The 23603-nt window shown below is 46.3% G+C and overlaps 2 protein-coding genes across 4 annotated transcripts in view; one reads left to right on the top strand and one right to left on the bottom strand.

Moving 5' to 3' along the window:
• Positions 1-10742, top strand: part of LOC111141653 (beaded filament structural protein 1) — a 43117-nt gene extending 32375 nt beyond the window's left edge. For both annotated transcript variants that reach the window (XM_022494377.1, XM_022494376.1), the window contains exons 6-8: positions 5749-5969; positions 8527-8612; positions 9617-10742. In XM_022494377.1, the coding sequence (XP_022350085.1) occupies positions 5749-5969; positions 8527-8612; positions 9617-10572 (1263 nt within the window). In that variant the 3' untranslated portion in view covers positions 10573-10742. The remainder of the gene's footprint in view (positions 1-5748; positions 5970-8526; positions 8613-9616) is intronic.
• Positions 10743-19022: 8280 nt separating this feature from the next.
• LOC111141692 (proprotein convertase subtilisin/kexin type 2) overlaps positions 19023-23603 on the bottom strand; it is a 260865-nt gene continuing 256284 nt past the window's right edge. Inside the window, exon 12 of one of the 2 annotated variants that reach the window (XM_022494453.1) lies at positions 19023-22259. In XM_022494453.1, coding sequence (XP_022350161.1) covers positions 21773-22259 — 487 coding nt within the window. In that variant the 3' untranslated portion in view covers positions 19023-21772. The remainder of the gene's footprint in view (positions 22260-23603) is intronic. The other variant, XM_022494454.1, reaches the window with a different exon arrangement.

The following is a 23603-nucleotide window of genomic DNA, read 5'->3' as shown; positions in this document are numbered from 1 at the left end:
ACGACTAATCCAATTAAAAGTGGGCAGAGGACCTGAATAGAGATTTTTCCAAAGAAGACATACAGGTGACCGGCAGATGAAGAGTGTATGAATGCTGGGGTATGTGTCCTCTTTGTAGACAAACAGATGATGTTGAGCACAACATCAGGGAGGTGTAAATCAAACCCACCGTGAGGTATCCCCTCACACCTGTCAGAGTGGCAAAAATCAAAAACACAGGAAACAACAACATGTTGGTGAGGATGTGGAGAAAAAGGAACCGTTTCCTGCTTAAAAAAGGACTTGACCCAAAGGCCTGGGGGGCCTAAGAGGACTGAAGCAGGAGGTCACCACTCCGGGTGGGGGCTCATTGCCAGTCACTGTCCTGGGTCCCTATTGACCCCTGCTGTGCTCAAACACTGACTCCTTCATTCAATCTTAACCGCTAAGCTCCAGCTGAGGTTCAGGGAATACCGAGCAGGGCATGGTGTGGCACTTGCCCACAGCTGCTCACAGAGGCTGTAAACGGCCCAAGGAGAAACACAGCAGTCACCCTTGCTCCAGGTGAAGGTCAGGTTGCAGCACGGCCCAGCCCTTCCACCCACCTCTCTCTCTGGTGTCCGTGTGGCTGCTCCCCTCCAGCAAACCTGGAGTCGTGCGTGGGCTACTCTATCTTCTTTTCCTCTCCTGACTCTCCTGTGGTTTCTGGCATCTGCTCCTTTGCTTACCATTTCTCCTCTTTCCAGAAGAATCTTCTCTTCTTCGGTACCCAGGACTGGCCTTCTCTGACATCCTCCAGCACCTGAGGGCCTCCCGGTGCTTGGTGTTGCCCTGGGCGTGTCTCTCAGTGAGTCACCTCCCACACTGGCCTGTGGGGTCCTAGGAGGAGTCGCGTCTCATTCCCAGGCAGCCACACTGGTGCCAACATTGCTTGTGGCAGAGACCTCTCTTTGGCCTCCTTTACACTGGTGAAAGTGGGGCTCTTGATATTTTTCTTGAATATCCCTCCTTTTGTTGAATCTTTTATTTTATTTTTAAGATTTTATTTACTTTATTTCATTTTTAAGATTTTTATTTACTTGATAGAGAAAGTACAAGCGGGAGAGTAGCAGAGGGAGAAGGAGAAGCAGGCTCCCTGCTGAGTAAAGAGCCCGATGTGGGGCTCAATCCCAGGACTCTGGGATCATGACCTGAGCTAAAGGCATATGCTTACCTGATTGAGCCACCCAGGTGTCCTGTGATGAAGTTTAAATTATTGATCTGTAAAAACCACAGTGACGTAGATGTAAATTCAGTTTTATAACTCACTTCACTGGAGACTGTGGATTCTTGGCAGACACAAGCAGAATCAGGCAGAGCACCAGTGCCCGTCAGAGATTGGAAGACACCTTTCAGTCGTTCCTAGAGCCTTGTCCCAGGGCAGGCGTTCCTCCCGCAGATTCCACCAGAAGACAGCCACCAGCCAACCACCCAGCCACACCCACCAGCAAACCACCAGCTCGTGAGATACAGAAAACAATCACACTTGTCCTGGAAGGTTAGAAGTTTCTAGTTTCTAATTTCCCAGTTTATGACAATGTGTTGCTATCCTACTTACCTTTAAAAGTTTGTCAAGTGGATATGGCCAGGGAGGAAGAAGTCTGTGTGGGGGGTTACCCTGAGTCTCTTAGGTCTCCAGTGAGAACATGCTGGTGATGCTTGTCTGTTGCTATGTGGGAGTTGGGGGGGGGTCCTTCCAAGGGCGGAAGGTTGGGGGGGAGAGAGAGTATGTGTTTTGTGTATGTGCCTGTGTGTCCTGTTCTCCTGCAGCTGGGAGGTGGCTAACGCAGGAGGGTCCATAGTTTCAGGAAGCGTCTCAGACCCTGCCAAGCTGGCTCTGAATCCTGTATTGATTGGCAGGTCACTTTGCCTGTGGGTCTGTTCTGTAAAGCAGAAGTCATAATCGCCCCGTCCCCGGGAGGCGGTCCTGCAGCAGGGGAATTACTGCGAGTGAGAATGTGCCTGCACAAACCATTATTCCCACCCGGGACTGGGGAACCCAGACCCAAAGGGGGCAGTAGACTGGCTGTACACATAATCTTTTCTTGTTTTTGCTTTATTCTGGAACGCTTCAGAAGTATATACAAGTGAGAGAACAGTCTCATGAGCCCCTGGTCCCCATCCTCTGAAACACACGGTCCCTCTTATATCGCCTACACCCCTACACACCCCCAGGTAATTCTGAAACAATCCCTGACACCAAATCATCTGATCCAGCTGTGTTTGAACAGATGAGAGCTCCTTTTATAGAACGTGAGTCTGTGAACCCACCTGTAATAATTAACGATAATTCTTTAGCATCACTAAATCAGAGATCGGATCTCCAATCGACTCATCATTAACTGAGGTGCTGTCTGCAAACAGCCCTTGTCACCCCTTTCCGTACATGTTCTATCTGTTCGACAAATGCACGCAGCGCTCTACCCATACCCACAATCAAAATACAGGATAGTCCCCTCTCCCAGGAGCTGCCATCATGGCCAGCCCCTTCCCCCACCTCTCCCCAAACTCCCAGGCAACCACTGAATTGGTCTCTGTCTGTTTGGTTTGGTCTTTTCCAGATTATCATCTAAACAGAATCAGCCAGTGGAGATTCTTTCCCACAATTTCATTCTTTAGCCTTTGTTTGGATTGGGATGCAAATAAGGTCCACAGGTTGTAACTGGTTTCTGTGTCTTTTAAGTCTCTTTGATCCATTCTGTGTCTCTTTTTTCCCCCTTGGTTTTTGTGGAAAATGCATACTTTTTTTTTTTTGTTTTTTTTTTTTAAAGATCTTATTTAGGGCGCCTGGGTGGCTCAGTGGGTTAAGCCGCTGCCTTCGGCTCAGGTCATGATCCCAGGGTCCTGGGATCGAGTCCCACATCCGGCTCTCTGCTCAGCAGGGAGCCTGCTTCCCTTCCTCTCTCTCTGCCTGCCTCTCTGCCTACTTGTGATCTCTGTCTGTCAAATAAATAAATAAAATTAAAAAAAAAATAAATAAAGATCTTATTTATTTGACAGATCACAAGTAGGCAGAGAGGCAGGCAGAGAGAGGGGGAAACAGGCTCACTGCTGAGCAGAGAGCCTGATGCGGGGCTCGATTCCCAGGACTCTGGGATCACGAGCTGAGCTGAAGGCAGAGGCTTAACCCACTGAGCCACCCAGGTGTCCCAAAAATGCGTGCTTTTAAAGTCTGTGTGTTGCGGCACAGGCTCTTTCCTGTCCCTGGAGAAAGGTAAGCTTTGATCAAAGGCAGCCCTCCCTGCTGCCCGGCTGCCCCTGGGCTGTCTGGCCTGTGCTGTAGGGCCCCCAGTGCGGCCAGGGTCCCCCAGGCTTGTTCTCAGGGCTGCACCGTAGAAAAGGAATGTGTGACTTTGGGTTTCTTCCATTCCTGGATGGCTTCTTGTCTCTGAGCCTCTAGCCTTGAAGGGGTCTTTTAAAGTGCTTATCTCTTGGAAGCGTTCCCAAGTCGGAACATGTGGCCGGGCTGGGAATTAGTGGGAGACCTTGGTATTTGACATGACAGGTAACTGTGAATTTAATATGCTCATTTATTCGGAGGAACAGAAACCTGATCAAGCAAGCTTAAGCAGGAAACAGAACGCTTTAATTTTATTTTGAAAAAATTTTAGACTTCTCAAAAGCTGCAAAGATAGCCCCTGGGTTGCCCGCATACTCTTCACCCAGATTCCCCAAATGGTAGCTCCTTAGTTAATAACCACAGTGTCGTGATTGGAACCAGGAAATTAGCGATGATACCATCCTTGTAATAGACTTGTCAACAATTTCACAAATTACCCCATCGACATTTTTTTTTCCTGTGGATCCTACTCGCATTTACGTGTTGTGTCTCCTTAGTCTACCCCAATTTGGGATATAGCTCCTGCCTTTCTTTGTCTTTCATGACCTTGATGGCCAGTTATTTTGTGGAATGACCCTCCTTTTGGGCTCCCAGATATTTTTTTCAGGATTAGGTTGTGGCTGTGCGTTCCTGGCTGGAACCCACAGAAGTGAGTGTCCTTCTCAGCGCTTCTCATCAGGGGAACATCTTGTGGGCGTGTCTTCTGCTGGTGTTGTAACTGGGGTCACTTGGTTAAGGTGGTGTCTGCCAGGTTTCTCCACTCTAAAGATACTTTCCCTCGTCCCCCCCAAAGGAGCAGGATATAAAATACAGTTTATGAAATTTGAGAGCAGGGTTCCGGGCAGGAACCAAGAACTTAGATCTGGGTTAGCTGCTCACCCTCTTGTCTCCCTTCTCTCCCACAAACTCTCTCATGTCTGTTTGTCTTTGCCCTTCGGCTTCATTTCTCTGCCTGTCTGAAGAACTGCTTTTCTTAACTTCTTCATGCACGTTACGAAAGATGGCCACTCCAAGATGGCAGCCCCAGGGTTCTGTGAACCTGTCACCAGCTCACTGCTATTTCTGAGATCCTTTTCCAAATTCCCCAGAGAGGAAGCATGTGATAGGCGGGTCTGTGTCTGACCCAGCCCTGGTTTTGTAGCTCTGGTCAGGAGAGTGGGGTCACACTACTGCTGGGACCCCTCTATGAGTGAGATGGTACAGACATCAGACAAGGGGGATGACATGGGCTGGCAGATGACTTCCCAAAGTGTGGAGTAGATGTACCCCTTCTTTCCCTCCTTCCTTCCTTCCCATCTCCTTCCCCACCCTCCTGCCCTCCTTTCTTCCTTCTGCCCTGCTCTCCTTCCTTCCTTCCTTCCTTCCTTCCTTCCTTCCTGATACAACAGACACATTTCCAAAAACCGTTGTAAGCTAAGTTTTCAAGTGTCATCAGTTAGGAAACTTCACTGTTCCAAGGCAACATCTGTATGTGAAGAGAGGAATCAGTTGTCGTAGGAATTCTCATCCTCTAGATCGTCCAATATGCACATTCAGCCGCGTGCATGAAATGCCTTTAGCAGACATGTATGAAGTTGAACTCAGATACCTGTCTGGCCCGCATGACTCCTTTGAATTTTGGGATGCACCATTCTAGGTAGAAGTGGTTTTTTTGGTGTGTTTCATTTTGTTTTGAGGACTGATAATGCATGGTGAATTCTTTTCTACTCGGAAAATGAGATTGCAAAAGTGTCACGACTACACAAATACTAAGCTTGTAAATGAGTATACCCATGACTCGTGTTAGAAACTCTTAAAGTGAATATAAGTCCACATTATATTCTATCATATTTCTATTTTCTTACCTTAATTTTGACTTGCCCTGTGTCAGTGTGTTAATAGTGTAACCCTGTACACTTTAGCTGCCCAGACATATAACTTTACTAATCAGAAATTAGGACAAAAGTAAAGTGTTATAGTGATTAAATAAGGACAAAGAACACCCCCTCTTCCTTATTTTAGTAAAAATAGCATCTTATCTATTCAGTATGTGTGCTTCTATTTTTTTGGCTGTCAGATTTATGCTAACTCAGAATATGAATAATACAGCTTATCCGAATTGTACATCTTATTCCAGGGACAGCAGTTTTCTTTTTCTTTTCTGGGATTGCCGTCCTCAGCCTGTCTTTGGTGAGGGCTCCATTAAGGGTGGATTCAGACAGGGCTAGCATTCAGGTTCCTTTCTGGCTCCCGGATTCCAAAGTGATTCATTGCCGACAGTGAAACTGGAGGAGGAACAAAGGAGCAAAGCAAACAAAACAGGGTATTTGAGGCCGGGTTCTCTCTGCCAAGTCTGTGTCTTTTTAGAAGAGTTAGGAGGGCTTTCCTCACACCTGTGTCTTTGCCCACAGACCTCGGCCCTGGAACAAGCTATTAAAGATGCCCACGAGTGTTACGATGACGAGATTCAGCTCTATAACGAACAGATTGAAACCCTGCGGAAGGAGATCGAGGAGGCCGAGAGGAGCCTGGAGAGGTCTTCCTACGACTGCCGGCAGCTGGTGGTCGCCCAGCAGATGCTGAAGAACGAGCTGGAGCGGTACCATCGGATCATTGAGAATGAAGGCAACAGGTGAGGTCACAGATGGGCCCCGCTCTGAGACTGCACCCCTCTCCCTGTCCTGGCCACTTGCTTCCTGTGTGCTAGGTGATGGGTACGGGGCCTTGTGGAGCTGGAATCCTAGTTGCGGAGGCAGCTGATGGACGATTCTGGAACAGAAGACAAGCACCATGGAGTACCTGGTGACCCGAGAGAGGGCCTGGCCAGAGGGCAATGGTGGGGGTGTTTGAAATTTTCAGTAGGGTGGTCGAAAAAGACCTCACAGAGAAGCTTGCTTTTGGCTCCTCAAGCCTCTGGGAACGTAGACATGTTAGCCGGTAGGATGACCAGGAGTACTCAATGAGATGCAGCAGGTGGGGTGCGTAGCACGGTGCCCCACTCAGCAAGAGCTTGGAGGTGGTGGTGGTGTTACTGCTGCTACTATTGTTTTTTCTTTCTTTCTTTCTTTTTCTTTTTTTTTAAGATTTTATTTATTTATCTGACAGAGATCACAAGTAGGCAGAGAGGCAGGCAGAGAGAGAGGGGGAAGCAGGCTCCCTGCTAAGCAGAGAGCCTGATGCGGGGCCTGATCCCAGGACTCTGGGATCACGAGCTGAGCTGAAGGCAGAGGCTTTAACCCACTGAGCCACCCAGGTGTCCCACTATCATTTTCATCAGCTGGTTGGGTCAGTAGTGTGACTGTTGATGCACTGGGTGGTCTTGTTCATAATGGAGCTGTGACTTGAGCTCCATCCACTTTAGGAGAGCAGGGAAATTTTCTCTATCCCTATTCCCTGTCCCTGTCCCCATTCCTTATCCCTATCCCCTATCCTTATCCCCATTCCTTATCCCTATCCCCATCTCTAATCCCTATCCCTCACCCTACCCCATCCCTATCTCTATTCACTGTCCCCTACCTCTGTTTTCTGTCCCTATTCTGAATTCCCTAGCCCTCTGTCAATCTCTCTCTCTTTATGGCTCTATCACCTACACCTACACTCTTCATCATCACTCTACACGTCTGTATATACTGACGCCTGCACTTACATCTGCATCTACATCCGTATCATCCATGTGAACACGTACATCTACACTTAAAGCTACATTATCTACATCACCTACCTCTTAGCATCTACATCTGTGCCAACATCATCTGTGTCTACACGTATAACATCTACACATACACCTGTCCCTACACCCATCCCTACCTTACCTCCATCTACACCACCCACACCTACATCTACATTATCTGCATCTACACCATCTACACCATCTATATCTACACCATCTATACTTACATCATCTATATCTACATCTTCTACGCCTACCTCGTCCACACCTACCTCTACATTATCTACATCATCTATATCATCTACAACTACCTCTACATCATCTACTTCTATACCACGTACACCTACATCTAATGCCATCTACATCTTTGTCGCCGATACCTACCCCTATTCTTCATCCGCATCGACGTCATCTAGATCTACGTCATCTTCAGGTATGTGCACCCTTATACCTGCACTGATGTCATTGTTGTGCACACTTGTGTCAGGTACATGTGCATTTCTATCTCCGTCTGCATCTGTATTATGTTGATCTACACCTACATCATCTCTATCTGTGTCTGTGTCCATGTCTGTATTTGTAGATACCATTCAGAGAGCAGTTTGAGGACTCACAGAAGTTACTTCATAGAAGGACTCTCACTCTCTATTAAGTTTGGATTCTTTGATTCAGTCTTGCTGATTTGGGGGGACTGGATTGAATTAAAAAAGAAGCACCCAGTATTACTCCATGAGGAGCGGTTCTTTCCTTCACTCTGGATGCTCTGTCTTGACTGCCAGTGCTTAGATGTTGAGCAGAGAAAGCAAGATTTTCTCTTTCTTTCTGCAGTTATGGTCCATGGATTGTTGCACAGTCCTAAATTATATTTATGTTATAGTGAATGCATTATGCACACATGAAAATAAATCTTGAACTAGCACAAGTGACTGTGAAAATTTTTGTTTTGGAGGCAAGTCTTCACAGAAAGTTCATCAGATAGCCCTTTTGTTCGTTTGTTCACAGAGTTCTAATTTCGTTCTAATTTCAAGTTGATAGAAATGTTGCAAGCATATAACACAGAACCTCTGAACACTGTTTTCACAGACTCACCACTTGTTTAAATGTTATCTCCATTGCTTTATCAATTTTTTCTCTATTTATATAATGCATATGATTTTTTTAAAAAAAGAGTGGGAGTTATCATATCTTGATTGCCCTAAATACTTCACCCTGGGCTGGCTACTGTTCTATGAAAAAAACAAAACAAAAACTCTGTTCAACAGAGAAATGACATTTTTAGATTATAAGCAATTCCCATTTTACAATTCTCCTATATGTGTGTTTCATAGTTTATGACTTCAGCTCAAAGAAATCCTTCCCATCCTCGTCTAGTGTGGTTTATTAATAGTCTGATCCAGCAAAAGCTTTCCTCATTTTTGCTCATATCAGAGAGTTACTCCTTGCCCTGACCGACTATGTAGTTTGATGAATTAAAGCTGGTGACCATCTTTTTTTTTTTTTTTTTTGGTTCTTTCTCCAGGCTGAGCTCTGCCTTCATTGAAACTCCCGTCACGCTGTTCACCTCGAGCCATGGAACCTCTCTCAGCTCTCGGGTTGGTGGGAAAGGTAATGGTCCTCAACCCTGGTTTCTGCTATTTTCCATCATAGAAGAGCAAGAAAAAAAAGTCAAATGTCTTTCTTCCTGAACTTGGCATTCATGCTTTCTTCTGATCCATCTGGAAATTAAATGTTCTTTCTTTCTTTTTTTTTTTTTTAAAGATTTTATTTATTAATTTTAGGGAGAGAAAGGGGGAGGGACAGAGGGAGAGAGACTCTTCAAGCAGACTCTGTGCTGAGTGCTAAGCCTGATGTGGGGCTCAATCCCAGGACCCTGAGATCATGGCCTGAGCCAAAATCAAGAGCTGATTGCTTAACCAACCAAGCTGTCTAGGCGGCTCAAGATTCCTATTATTTCTGAATTTAATAATTGCCTGCTCTTTTTGCCCAGGAGGAAGGGGATGCCACTTGAGGGGTATTTGTATTTATTTAGCTTGCAGTGCATATGGAGCAAGGGAGATCAATATGATTCTGGTACCCAAAGACATTTCAGAACACATGGGAGACCCAGGCAGATCTGCTGTCTCTCCTTTAGAAAAGTCCAAGGCGAGGATGACTCTGTAGAATGAGTTCCATTAACTGGTATTCATCATGAGCTCAGCAGGGGCTGGGGTGTGGACACCCAGCATTATTGCCATAGAATGTTCCAGTAAGTTGTACTCAGTGTGATGGAAACTGTGAGTGTCAGAACAGGCAGCACCTTCCCTCCCCTCTGCAAGCCCAGAGGGGTCAAGCGACCTGTCCAAAGTCACACAGCTCGTTGTAGAGGTGGGACCTTCATGTGGGTCATGGGTGCTATGGGTCAGACCCAAACAGCTTGCCCTGTGTATTGCAAAGTCTACCCCAGTGCTAGGCATTCGTCTCCAAGGCAGCCTATTTTTCTTTTATTTATTTAATTTTAATTTTTAAATTTAAATATTAATTAATAATTTATTGACAACCTGTTTTTCAACAAATACGTTTTCTTCCTCTTTCATTGATAAACTTGACTTATGCCCCCCCCCCCCTTTTAGATCTCACTAGGGCTGTGCAGGATATAACAACAGCAAAACCAAGACAAAAAGGTCTCCCCAAGAACATTCCAAGGAAAAAGGAGATCATTGCTAAAGACAAAGCTGACGAAAGTCTGGAAGACCTACCCTTGCAGGGTCCAGAAAACACAAAGCTGGTGCAGGTCGTTCCTAAAGAAGGCAGTGAAGGTAAACTTGAATCACAAGGTGATGAAGCCAGTCCCCCAACCCCAGAAGTGTGTCCAGAGGACGTGCCAGATGGAGGGCAGATAAGCAAAGCCTTTGGGAAACTATTCAAGAAGGTCAAGGAGAAAGTGAAAAGCCCCCAAGACTCCGAGCCCCCAGCTGACTTCTATACCAAAGGGCGGTATGTGCTGGTCTCTGGGGATGCCAGTTATGTAGACCCTGGGTTCTGCTCGTCCTCAATCCCAGCCAAAGGTGGAGTGGTCATTTCCATCGAGGATGACTCTCTGCATCGCGACAGCCCTGTGGAGCCATCTCCTGAGCAGCCCGAGCCCCCGCTGGAGAACGGACAGGGGGATCTTCAGGCGAAGGAAGACGGACAGCCACCCAACCAGCATGCTGCCAGCAAGGAGAATGAGATTAACGCCGAAGGACTGAAAGGGCCTGGGGAGAAACAGAAGGACCAAAAGGAGGATGAGGAGTCCAAGAGGCCCTGTTCCGTGGTCACACCTGGTCCGGAGGAACCGTCTCCACCCCAGTCTCAGAGTCCTGGGGTGGTTCAGGGTGGATCTGAGGAGCATGAGGCCGGGAGTAGCAGCCTGCAGGAGAGAAGTCCCCCCAGGACGTTGGCATATGAGAAGGTGGAAGTGATGGAGTCCATCGAGAAGTTTTCAACCGAGAGCATTCAGACCTATGAGGAAACAGCTGTCATTGTGGAGGCCATGATTGGGAAAACAAAGGCAAACAAGAAGAAATCGGGCGAGAAGAGCTCTTAAAACGCCTGGGCTCGATGGGAAACAATGTCTTTGCGGCCACTGTAGGGGAAGTGCTTTGATATTTTAGGACACGTGATAAAAGAGTGAGGATTCCTTGTTTGGTTTAGACCATAGTTGGCCCATCTGACATTGCCAATGAAGCCTTAATTAAAAAGTTTTCTTTGCTCGCACACCCTTTGTCTAATTAACAGGGGCCTTGGGATCGTAGGTGGGTTAGCCGTGTTCAGGGCAGGGTGCCATGTTCAAGGGGCCGTCAAACCCTGCTCATTTAAGGAAAGAGAAGTGCTCTTCACCGTGGGTCATTGAGAGACTCATTAGAGAGTCTGGAAGTGTCTGGACTTCACACAGAAGCATGCTCATTGAAGCAGCTGGTGGTTTTTTGTTGCATTTGAAGCACAAACATGTGCTCAGATGCAGGAGTGTTTTGTTGGTGGTACAGGATGAAAGGTATCTGTCTTCGTTCGGGTTCACAGAGAAGCTGATCCTGAAGCAGGGGTTTGAACGGATTTCTTTGGGATGTGATCCCAGGAAGGGCCAGGAAGGGAGTGCAAGAGGGAGACGGGGGCGGCAAGGCAGCCAGTAAGAGGTGTGTGCTACCGTATCAGTTAGCGTTGTGGGCACGTGGAGCTCAGTCACCCCGAGGGATGCTGGGAGATGGAATAGAACACACGCTTTGGAGCTGGTGAGGGAGCCAGGCTCACCAGCCATAAACTCCTGTCAGCCAGTGCGGAGGGCTGCTCACACGGCACTAGCTTGTGCAGGGGGTAGGGGGGTGCCGAGAAAACCCGCAGGTGCAGAGTAGGGGTGCAGGTGTTCAGACCTCAGGTGTGGAGATACTCGGCAATGGTAAGGGGCCATGAGAACCAAAGTGAAGTGGGGCACCCCTGCCAGCTGCCCCAGCTTATGTCCCCAGTGTCCCGGTGTCAGAGTCAGTGAAAATGTTCTCACTCAGATATTGCGATCCTGGGTCAGGTTCCAAAAAGCAGAATCAAATGTCATTGCAACTTTCCTTGTGGGGGAGTTACTTAATTGATTACTAGAGTCCACCATTTACGGAGCATATGCTGTGTGCCAGACAGCGTGCTGTGCTGATAAGGGGAGATTTCTCAGGTTTATAATGATCTCAGTGACTGTAATGCAGTATACTGTGATATACGTGTGTTTGCACACTCTCTTGCACACATGTGCACACGGACTCATACACGTGTGCATTCTGGTACTTACTGTGTCACTTCCGAGGAAACAAATTACTTCAAACTACAATCTTTTCTTTTCTTTTTTCTTTTTTAAAGACTTTATTTATTTATTTGAGAGTGAGCTGGAGCAAGAGAGAGCATGAGCTGGGAGAGGGGCAAAGGGAGAGGGAGGGGCAGACTCCCCACTGAGCAGGGAGCCATATATGGGGCTCCGTCCTAGGATCCTGGGATCGTGACCTGAGCTGGAGGCAGACACCTAACCGACTGAGCCACCCATGTGCCCTCAAACTACAATCTTTACAGAAACTTCTATTTTGCCTCTAGGCATCTGTTTTTCCACTACCTTTCTGCCTTTTTTTTTTTTTTTCTTACACCAGTTGAGAAATTCCTCCTTCCCTGTGTAGATGCTCATAAGGGCACTGGTAAATGTGCTTAAATATATGGATTATTGTATCTACCTAAGCAAAAGTATCTGGCAAGATGGTGATACATTTTTCGAGAAAATTGATGGAGTCATAAATTACATTCTATTACTTCTTTGTTATGAATAATAGGAAGAATACTAAATGGTTACCTTTCCTATCTATTTAGAGCGTTAAAAAAATCTTGTTCTGAATTCATTTGAGGTTTTTTTTTTTTTAAAGATTTTTATTTATTTATTTGACAGAGAGAGATCACAAGTAGATGGAGAAGCAGGCAGAGAGAGAGAGAGAGAGAGGGAAGCAGGCTCCCTGCTGAGCAGAGAGCCCGATGCGGGACTCGATCCCAGGACCCTGAGATCATGACCTGAGCCGAAGGCAGTGGCTTAACCCACTGAGCCACCCAGGCGCCCCTCATTTGAGGTTTTGAATTCAAGAAAGAAATATGCTTTTGTTGTTCTTTCCAAAAGCAGAATGGAGGACCCACTCCATTACACACTTCTGAAATATTTATAATTTAAAAGCTAAAGAGAGAATGATGGAAACCATTAGCTGGAGCTCAGAATGTACTAGGAATTTGGATCAGTGAGTATATTATATTCAACATCACAACCACAGAAGACTTTATTGTGTGGACTGTATGTTCAGTTCATATTTTAGAAGGCAGGGACATCTTTTTGGAAAGGAAGTTTATTTTTATATTGTATTTAATCTATCATCAAAAATGGATTGGGGAACCTGTTCTGTGCCCTGCAGGGTTCTGGGCACTGGGGACACAGCAGAGAAAATCCGATGTGGTTCTGCTCTCACAGACAGGACATTTGGGCATGGAGAGGAAGGAAATACACAAATAGATAACTAAATAAAAGAACATTGGAGAGACGAGACTAGGAAGGGAACCAACAGGGTGACATGCAAGAGTGACTAGGGGTCCACTTTGGATTGGGTGATCAAGCAAAGACCCCATGAATGAGGTGACATGTGATCTGAATGACAAGGTGGGCCAGTCATGTGCAGAGTCAAGGGAAGAGCATCTTAGGCAGAGGAACTGCAAGTGCAAAGGCTCTGGGGCAGGAATGAACTTAACCTGTTCAAGGAGGAGAAATCAAAGGGACTGTAGAGGGACAATGGAGGAGGTAAGGTCAAGGAGGGAGGCAGGAACCAAGAAAACACCCATTTCTAGGCAGCCTCACCTCACCCTTGAACCAGGCTTACCAAGGGAAATGTGGGGCTGCCTGCAATGGACACTTTGGGGTCTAGTTGGGCTAGTTGTCCCCTGTCCCCCAGAATCCTGGTTGCTCTTTCCTTACTTGCTTCTCTCCACTTTCCATGCTTGGTTCTGTTTTCCCCAGGGAGCTGCAGAATGGGGTCATTTTCTAGCTTTGCCCTCTCCCTGAGGTCTCTGGAAACAAGCACTTAAATCTGATGAAAAGTATTTCTTGTCGTGAACATGAGGGCTTAGTGCAGGCCTTCCTGTAGCATCGATGATGAGAGAACACCAGACATTTGACAAGCCCCGAGGTTCCTAAGTGCCAGTGCTGCAGGAGGCTGGCCTGAACTGTTGCACCAGAGAGACCCTGCCTCCTCTTCCCTGACTTAGCCTCAAGTCCAGGACTGAGAGTCTCCTGAAGCTGCCTACCCCCTAAGGAAACTGAATCCAAGCTGCCCACTCCTCCCATTCACCAAGCATTTGAGTCAGTGACCAGTAACTACTGTCATGTGAGCAGCCCTGGGTGCTAATTCCCCAGATCCCCTGATCCTTGTTGATCTGGTTCATTCCTATTTCTCCAGGCTTCTCAAGCCAAGCGCATGCGAGTCTGTGTCAGGGGCTGCTGTGGTCATTGGAATGTGCTCAGTCTACACACCTGGCATGTTGGGAGCACTGCGGCGTTGGTGCTCCCAGGAGCAGCCCTCAACCAGGAGAGACAGGACCTGGTGCATAAATACCCCAGCTCCCTCTCCCCTCCATTGGGATAACTCTTATGTGTTCTATACTCTCCCCAGTGAGCCCTAGAGACCCCCAAAGAAACCCACTCACCCATATGCCCCGAATCAGTCTCCTCCCATCCCTTACTTTCCTGTTCCCTGTATATAGATGCTCTTTTCCAGTAAATGACTTCACCTTGTTCCAGACTCAGCATCTGGGAGGACCCAACCTAAGACTGCTGCCTGGTTGGCATGTGCCCAGCAAGAACTCCTAGTCCTCAGATGGCAGTCCTGACTTTGGACTGAGGGGCTGCTCCTCCTACACTAGATACAGCCTTGATCAGACTGTCAAGACATCCTGCCTGCCTCTGGCTCTTGGGTGGGCAAGTGTCTCCAACAAGACCCACGGTTGGAATTGGAAATCTGAGCCCAATAAAACCGAGGCTGGAAATAAATGCTGGAGCTGGCTGGTGACGGGGGAGTTCTGATGTTCCCACCACTCGTTCCCTCTGTCTCTCTCTCCCTAGGGTTGCTCCTATCTCTACTCTTTCTCTAGGCTCCTTGAGGCTGGTTCTTCAGACTTTCCTTGAGTTCTGAGAGCTACTATGCATGCTTTGCACACACTGCTTATTTGTTTCCATTAGGCAGAGTTGGTTTCAGAGATCCAACCCTAGAGATCCTGAAGCAGCCCCTATGCAGGGTCCTGGGTGCAGGGGGTTTCCTAGGGCTGTGATCACAGGAACATAGAGTGCTATTAGGAAGCACCCATCTTTTAGCTATAAGCCTGCCTCCCCACACTCTGGTGCTGGGGCTGGACCCTGTGACCGTGTCCCTGCTTTGCCAGTGTCTCCCTGGGAGTGGAAGAGGGCAAGGCTGGAGGAGGGGGAAGGGACCTGCTCCTTGTTTGTCCTCATCCCCTGGGCAGCAGCCATTCCTTCCCATGGCCGCTGCCATGGCCCAGTTTTCAACTTTTCCAAAATTTCCAGAACCAGCCTCATTACAGTCTCCCCAGAGAAGCCTTCACCAAACTGTTGATACCTCTGTTCAGAAGTCTGGGCCTTCCAGGCTGTCCACCTGCCCTCAAGCATCAGCTCTAGGCGTGTGGGGGAGTTGGGTGGATGGTGCCCTTCTCAGGGACCCCACCATGGTCCCAGAGAGCCACCTTCTCCTTCACAGTGAGCTCTTAACTTGCGTGTATTAGATTGCTTGGTCTGTGTCCTTTAGTGGTCTCTTTTGCCTTTCTAAGTAGGTGATATTTCTTCATACTCACTTTATGGTGCTTATGTCACTCTTCCTTATTAACATCACGGGTCGGGTTCCTGTTTTTTGACTGGTACAGAAGAGGGTGTGAGGCAGGAAAGGGAGGCACTGGCATGGGCTGCATGAATCTACCAGCCACTGCTCTGGGCACCTGGGGTCCCATCCCACTGGGGACCCCGGAAGAGACCAGGTAGGAAATCTTCAGATTGTCCCAACAGGAGGCGAGGAAGCTGGGATATCTATGCACCAGCTCCCATTCTTGCTCAGGTCAGGGTGGCTCCAGCCCCAGGGCCTTGATTCCTTGACACTTCTGCCTGTTGCCCATTAGGTCTGGGGCGTCTCTGCAGTCTGAGAACACCCCCAGCAGAGCATCCTCGGCAGTGTGGAAACTGTCTACAGGTGACCTCCCGGACAGGCCAAGGAGATAAATTGGCAAGCGTTTTCTACAAAGGCCAGATTATAGGCTGTACGCCCTCTGTTATAACTACTCAGTCCTGCTGCTTTAGCATGAAAACATGCTAAAATACAATACAAAAGCCAACAGGCATGACTGTTTACAATGTAAGTGTGTTTATGAGAACAGGCAGAAGGCTGGATTGGGTCCCTGGACTGTAGTTTGCTGAGCCCCCATATAGGGCATGCTCCAACAGGGTCTATCATAAAATGAATTTACATATCAGAAGACATGTCTAACCTGGGTTCTCTACTTGTTTCTTCTTTCTCCTTTCATGTTGGAAAGTTACATTTGGTTCTCTCGATGTAAAGCTTGTAAGAAAACATCTCCAAGCACCCATTATAATCTAGTTTTCCTGCAATTTTTGTACCATAAGTTCATAGTTGGGGTGTTGGCAAATGAAGTCCCCTCAAAACTCATGACATTTGGCACATTGATGATAAAGGAGTCATTCAGGTACCCTGATTAGTACCAATGCTTGACTTCAATTTCTCATGATGGATGAAAACAAATAAATGCCACAAAAAGCCACACAGACTTATATTTTATCCAAACAAACAGGGCTTTGGGGTTGAGATGTATATTCTTTTTTTTTTTTTTTAATATTTTATTTATTTATTTGACTGACAGAAATCACAAGTAGGCAGAACAGCAGGCAGAGAGAGAGAGAGGGGTAAGCAGGCTCCCTGGTGAGCAGAGAGCCTGATGCAGGCTCAATCCCAGGACCCTGAGATCATGACTTGAGCTGAAGGCAGAGGCTTAACCCACTGAGCCACCCAGGCACCCCGAGATGTATGTTCTACCATGAGATACATCCCCGGTCAATAACTCTGCAGTGCTGGTACCCTCACTAGTCACACCTGCCTCTTCACCTGCAAACTTGTATCCTTGTGATCAGGAGCTTCCTAGCAGGTTTATCTGTCACCTGTGGTCAGTCAGCAGCTCCAGAGAAAGAAACAAGTTGCAGCACCTGCCTTCTGTCCAGCTTGGAGTAGCTGGTGGGGTATCCTCTTGGGTGCAAAGGAACATCTTTGAAGGCACTGTGAGGTGGGTCACCCACACTTGGGATGGCGAGGGCAGATTGGTCTGAAGCCTCATGTTGGAAATCAGGGTCAGTTAACATCCAACCAAAGGAATTCAGAGAATCATTTGGCTGTTGAGGCATCTAAAACTCTGTGGTCCGAGATTTCCAATCACCCCCACCCTACCCCAAACCACGTAGTGCTGAACATGAAGAATTTAGCAATACAAAGTCTTCATCCCTTTGGGCCAAGTGCATTTCTCACCCTCAGTTCATTCTATCCTCAGGTTCAAAACAGTGAGACTCTTCTAAGAGAAAAATGAAGCTGGCAGGCTGGCTTGGAGAACTTGCCTCAGGTTAAACTTTGATTCCTCGTCCCTTATGATTCACAAGCAAAGTCAACTGACGTTTTTTGAACCCAAGGGAAGGGTCTCTTGGCAACTAAATACATAAGAGACTAGTGGAAAAACTGAAGAACTACTTACTTTGCAATGGAAAGGGGGGATCTTTCCCCCTAGAGATCCAGGTACTGGTGTCCCTCGTGCTGGTTATCCCCTCTCCTGGTGTTAATGTCCCTTGGAAGTCAAATAAGGCTCAGGAAGCTGTGGGTAGGCATGGAATCTGACCGTTGGCAGGTGGGTGGTATCGACTGAGGTTGGCTTCCCATGTATTGGGCTCTGTCCTCAATAGACTTCAGCTCTTCCGAGACTGGAATTCCCTTTTGTACCAAGCCTATTGTGGTTCCCTACCCTTAACAGCTCCAGATCCCATCTGCCAACTTTTGTTCCCCTGACTCTCCATTTTCTTAAGCTCCCACATGCTGAATGTTGGCCCCTCTCCCCACCTTTTCTGTTGACTCATTCCTTCTTTGGATACAGAGAACCACCCAGCTGGCTGCAGCAAAATCATCTTTCTTGGTCCAGGTCACATTCTGTGCTGATGTTATTTCAGACTCTCAGAGTTTTTAGAACCCTTTATTCTCTCTCACAACCACTGTCTTTAATCTTGGCATTTTGATTTTTAGAAATTTCTATCAAAATAAAGTCTTTGCATGCAAGAACTTGCTCTGGCTATGAGAGCACCAGTTCCTCAATTAAGCATTTCCTTCTCTAACCCTAAAAGGCTGAGCTATGTTTCCCAAAGGTTTTGTAGTATGTGGTTTTCAGTCCAAACAATGGAAGGCACTGATCACATGAAAACAACTCTTGTTAACTTATAAGGGATAATTAACAATGACAGTACAGTAATAACACTAGAAAAATGATCAGTTTTAACTTATCTTTTGGAAATCAATTTTTGAACTTAAGTATAGAAAAGCAGTGAGGTCACTGAGGTCACAACCTCAGACTTTGGACCTTACACCTTCTATGTCTGTTTCCGGTCATAGCCTCTCTTAAGATTTTACTAATTGGGTTTGATAAGTTTTATATCTTAGGACAAAATTAAACATTGTTTTCGCAATGAACCATGCATGATAAATACAATACATCAGCATTTTATTTATAACTGTTAAGATTGCTAGAATAGTTTGTGGTCATATGGGTGACAGTACTGTTCACGGTACTGTCCATGAAGAGAGGAGGCCATGTGAATCAGTACTTAGTATATTTTAAGAGAATGTCAAGCTCTCTCCAAAGCTCATCAAGTTTTCCATTAGATGTCCTGCATTTCTCAGCTGCCTTGCATTTAGGCAGGGTCACTGACCAGTATTGACCAATGCAGAGTAGCTCAAATGGCCTATGTGTCTCCTTCAGGCTGAACATAAAGAGAGGATGAGGGTCCTCCGTGGGTTCTCTTCTGTGTGGTCACTTAGCAGTCTTGTGTTGTGATTACAAACCATAATACCGAAGATTAAAGCACCCTGAATCCCTGAGTCTGTGGCCTCAGGGAGTCTCCTGAACCCTCAGAGGAACTCATGTGAATGATAAGTAAACCTTTGCAGTGTTAAGCCACTAAAATTTGGGGGCTGTTTGTTACTACAGCATAACTCAGTCTAGCTTGCTGAGTTCATTCTAGAAGAGTCTTTCTAAAAGATTGTTGACCATGACCCACAGTAAGAAATATTTACTTTGTGAGCCAATGCACACACACACGCACACACATGCACATTCTCGCTTTCCATACGCACACACAGAACAAATATTTCAAGAAACAATATCCACTAAAATGCATGATCTATTCTATTCCAGTTTCGCTTCTATTTTATTCTGTTTTATTCTATTCCAAAACGTTAGTCTTGATTTCCTAAATTTTTTTTACAACTTATTAATGGCATATAACCTGAGTTTGAAAAATGCTGCTGTAGATCATAATTTGTATGTGACTGATCTGCTAATTATAAATCTCTCAGGCATATTTGTGAAAGCAGGCTTTTTAGATCACTCTTTGGCAACTTTTTATTATCTACTCTTGGAATGGATGAAAGTGTTTTTATGTAATATATATCACATCCCACATGGTTTCTGGAAGGTAATGTTTTATTGTTGAGTCTCCTAATTTACAACATGTCTTTTTAAATTTACTTATAAAATTTTGTCACAGGGAGTAACAATGTTAACTTGATTAATTCACTTATTTTCATTTTTTAAAATAAATGATTATAAATAACTGTCTCTTGCATTAGGATCAGGGATATTGTAAAAACCTCACTAGCCAGACATATTTTTGTGTTAATACTGGTGCAAAAAACGAAATAGAGACCAAATATTTTTATATAGCACTATATATATATTTTATATACTATATCCTCATATCAAAACTGGCCATTTCTATTAAGAAGCTGCTAAGTTATTCTCTAATTTCATAAATTATACCACAGCTGTGAAAATATGGACAACTATTTTATATTTTTGCTGCTATATAAGACATTTAATGTTTATACAGAAAGCTGCAAAATTACAGAAGTGAGGCAATGGGAATCAATGAACACTTTCACCTGAATTTCCACCGGCCTTTTTCTTCAGCCAGAATCATCTTGATATTCTCTGAATATTCTTTTAGAGATGAATATGGTGTCAGTTTCTTCAATAAGTACACATACACACATTTTAGGCTTATGTGTGTATCTACATTTATACAAGTGTATATATACACACACATACATACACACATGTATATAGTCTACATATATATATATTTCTGTGTGCACTTATACACATATGCACACATAATGTCCTTTGGTTTATTTTCAGACTGTTATATGAAATGAATTTTTGATGGTCTCCCTTAATTTTTTCTTTAAATCTAAACTGGTTTAAAAAGACCTTCGCAACAGGTAATAAACTTTTTAAAAATCATAAATATTATTACATTTTAAAGCATTATAGAGAGAAGGTCATATGGTGTTCGAGAAGACAGACATACATGCCAATATGGGGAGGGCAGAGAAAAGAAAGAAAATGGGTTTTCCAGAGTTTTCTCTTAAAGTCGCCACCTCCAAGGAATGGAACTTAGTGCCCTTGTGTTGCTGGCTTTAAGGAAAGGAACTCTGAGCTTTAGCCACACGCTCCCACAGGAAGGGAGAAATGCAGCCAGAAGTGGTCGATCAGTTCTCCGGAATCAAATCAAACCCATAAAGGGGCCAATCCTTGGGATAAAAAACAAAGCGATGATGGGTCCAATAGAAAGCACTTCTATTTGGTAATGAAATGGTGCTGTGTCTTGCGGGGTCGGCAGGGGGAGAAGTGTGTCACCTTTGGGTTGCCTGGTAAACATCTTCAGGGGTTGCTCAGTTGTCAAGATGGTAACTGTGTGCTTTCCCTATGCAGGTCTTCTCTTGCTTCCTTCGGCCCCCCCGTTGCTAGGGGACGGGTCAGCATGTCCCCCCTTTGGCAGAAGAGGCTCCACACAAATGACGGTCCGCATCCTCAGACACATCCCCTTCACCCTTCACACACCTCTTCCAGAATGGAGGCCATTTCCCCAACGCATCAAAGAACCACAACCATATGTTTTAGAGATCAAAGCCCAAGTGTATGTGCACCCAAAATTCTCATCTCACTACTCACATCAGATTCAGAAGCTCCAAAGTGATTGAGGAAGAGGAACGTTCCTGTGTTCTAAGCCACCGAGCTATTCTTTCCTAGGCGTGTTGCCAGACTTCCCTCGCCTTTTTTTCTTTCGGATAGCTATGTGAGGAACCCCAGAAAATTGGGGCTGGGATGAATTCTATACAAACGGAATAATTTGGGCTTCTCTAGCAGATTCTACCGTGACAGAAGAGCAGCTGGTGAAAAGGACAGCCACACTACTGAGGTTTTTACATGGATCACGCTGGCTGAGTAGGACAAGTTATGCTGTTGGTGTTGGTGGAACGATTTCCAACGCTCATGCTTTTTGACCCTCTCTTCCCCAGCCAGTGATTAGGGCTGTCATGGATGGCAAATTGTGCATCACCCTACCTTCATCTACATCACTGAAAAATCTTGCTAAATTCCAAACATTTTCCCCCTAAGGACCTACAGCATCTTTTGTGCTTTAGACATTCAGAGTTTACCTTCTGTTATTATCTTTCCCTTTTTATGTAGCAGGTCCTCAGCTGAGACCACGAATAAATGCCGTTGGAGTCACTGCGCATGGCTTTTTAAATGCATTCTCTTCTCAGATAGGAACAAAATGGAGGGGAAAGCTGTCCCAGTTTTGTTTGCTGGCTATCGCCTATCCGAATGACACAAATAAAGAACTTTAGAGTCACAAATAGGACAGAGGTTTTGGTGGGAACACTGTATTTGGGGCACAGAAGTAAAAAGATTGCGTCCATTGCGACAAAAAAAAATCATTGACAGTGAGTGAAGCTTCAGATCGAGAGGTTGGAATCGCTTATGAGAGAGTGACAGTAATTGCTAGATTCCTGACAGAGTGTGGAACGAGGACAGAGAGGCAGAGATGGGGGAGAGAGGGAGGCAGTCGAGGCCCGGCTGCGGCTCTAGTTCTTATGAAGGATGCTTTTCAGGCTTCTCTCCACAGCTTCGTCCAGCTCCTCCTCCAACTCCTCCTTCTTGGACATGGCCAGCTTGGACTGGTAATCCCGCACAACCTGGTCGATGTAAGGGGCGCTCTGCGTGCCATGCAGCATCAGTGTCCACTCCTTCAGCACCCCCTTCTGGGGTGTGCTCCCGACAAACCCCAGCTCCAGGGTCCAGGTTCCTCGGGCATCTTCTCCCCACGTGTGGGTGGTCATGAAAGGCCACTTGTCAAAGCCCACCTTAGAGTCGTCATCCCTTGGACGCCGGCTCAGCAAGATGGACTTGGTGCCCATCGGGGAAGTCATGTTGATGTTCAGGTCTCCTCTCCTGGTGGCATTGACTGTGATGACAGCTTGGACGTGCTCAAGGTAGCGGACGAAATTTTCTTTCCCCTCACATGCATCGGTGGTGAGGCTCAGCACCAACTTGCCAGTGGGTGGTATTTTCCTGAGGGCAAAGGGATGAGGAGATATAGTAAGGGGTAGACACACTATACTTGGGGTTTTGAAGGCAGCTGCAGGTGCCAGAAAGAGCAGGGGCTTTGGAGCTAATCAGACAGACCAGCAGCGTGAGCCTGAGCTCCTTACCTATGGCCGTTACCCATACTTTCTGTGTGGAGGGGAAATGGAGTGGAGGCTGCCCACGCCCTTCTCACTTCCTCCCTCCACGCCCTCTCTGAGTTCATCTGCAGCTGTGGCTCCCGTGTGTTCTGACCACTTCGCACCTCAGGTATTGGCATCTATGAGCTGCTCTTCTGGAACTTTCCCCACATCATGAGAGCTAGCTCAGCCAATGTGCAGGGCAGCCCCAAAGTGTCAGGGACTGAACCTCTCAGGGACCACCCCTTACCAGTGATTTGAATAGAAAGTGACAGAGGAATATACCCTGGCATCCATCCCTCAGTGGGACACCTCAATGTCCACCCTGTTGCCTATAGTGACAACTTGCTTATCAATGCACTCCTGTCTGGCTCTTTTCCTCCTCCCTGTCTCACATCTCTAATTGTCACTGGCGTTTCCTGGGAGCTTCTCTCAAAAAATTGTCAGCACCCAAATCTCACCTCTACTTTTTTTTTTTTTTTGAAGATTTTATTTATTTATTTGATAGAGAGAGACACAGCGAGAGAGGCACCACAAGGAGGGGAGCAGCAGAGGGAGAGGGAGAAGCAGGCTTCCTGCCAAGCAGGGAACCTGATGCAGGCCTCTATCCCAGGAACCTGGGATCATGACCTGAGCCAAAGGTAGACGCTTAACGACTGAGCCACCCAGGCGCCCCCTGAGTCTACTTTTGGGACAACCCAAAGTTGTCCCAAAGTTATGAGCTGAGACAGGACCTCATAAGGCCTTTCTTTTGAAGTGTTAAGTATCTTGATAAATAAAAATTATTGCTGGGGCACTTGGGTGGCTCAATCGGTTAAGCATCTGCCTTCAGCTCAGGTCATGATCCCAGGGTTCTGGAATTAAACCCCGCATTGGGCTCCCTGCTCAGTGGGGAGCCTGATTCTCCCTCTCCCTCTGCCTCTCCCCTGGCTTGTGCTCACTCTCTTGCTCTGTCTCTGTCAGATGAATAAATAAAATAAAAAAAAATTATTGCTATTGTGATTGTTATCACTGTCACAGAAAAAGCTGAAATGGGGTTATTAATCCTAGTGAAGGAGTATCCCTTGAAAGATCAGGGGAATTTAGAAGCCTCTCTGGTCACAGAGTTGGAGCCCCATGGAGGGTCAGCCTAAGCATTCCTCAGCTGACTTTCCACACAACCGATCTCCTTCCTGGATATGGCCTCCCTTGA

Source organism: Enhydra lutris, unplaced genomic scaffold (genome assembly GCF_002288905.1).
Source record: "Enhydra lutris kenyoni isolate GAN:26980312 unplaced genomic scaffold, ASM228890v2 scaffoldscaffold6, whole genome shotgun sequence".
Classification (NCBI taxonomy): Eukaryota; Metazoa; Chordata; class Mammalia; order Carnivora; family Mustelidae; genus Enhydra; species Enhydra lutris.
This window is presented reverse-complemented; position numbering and strand designations above follow the sequence as displayed.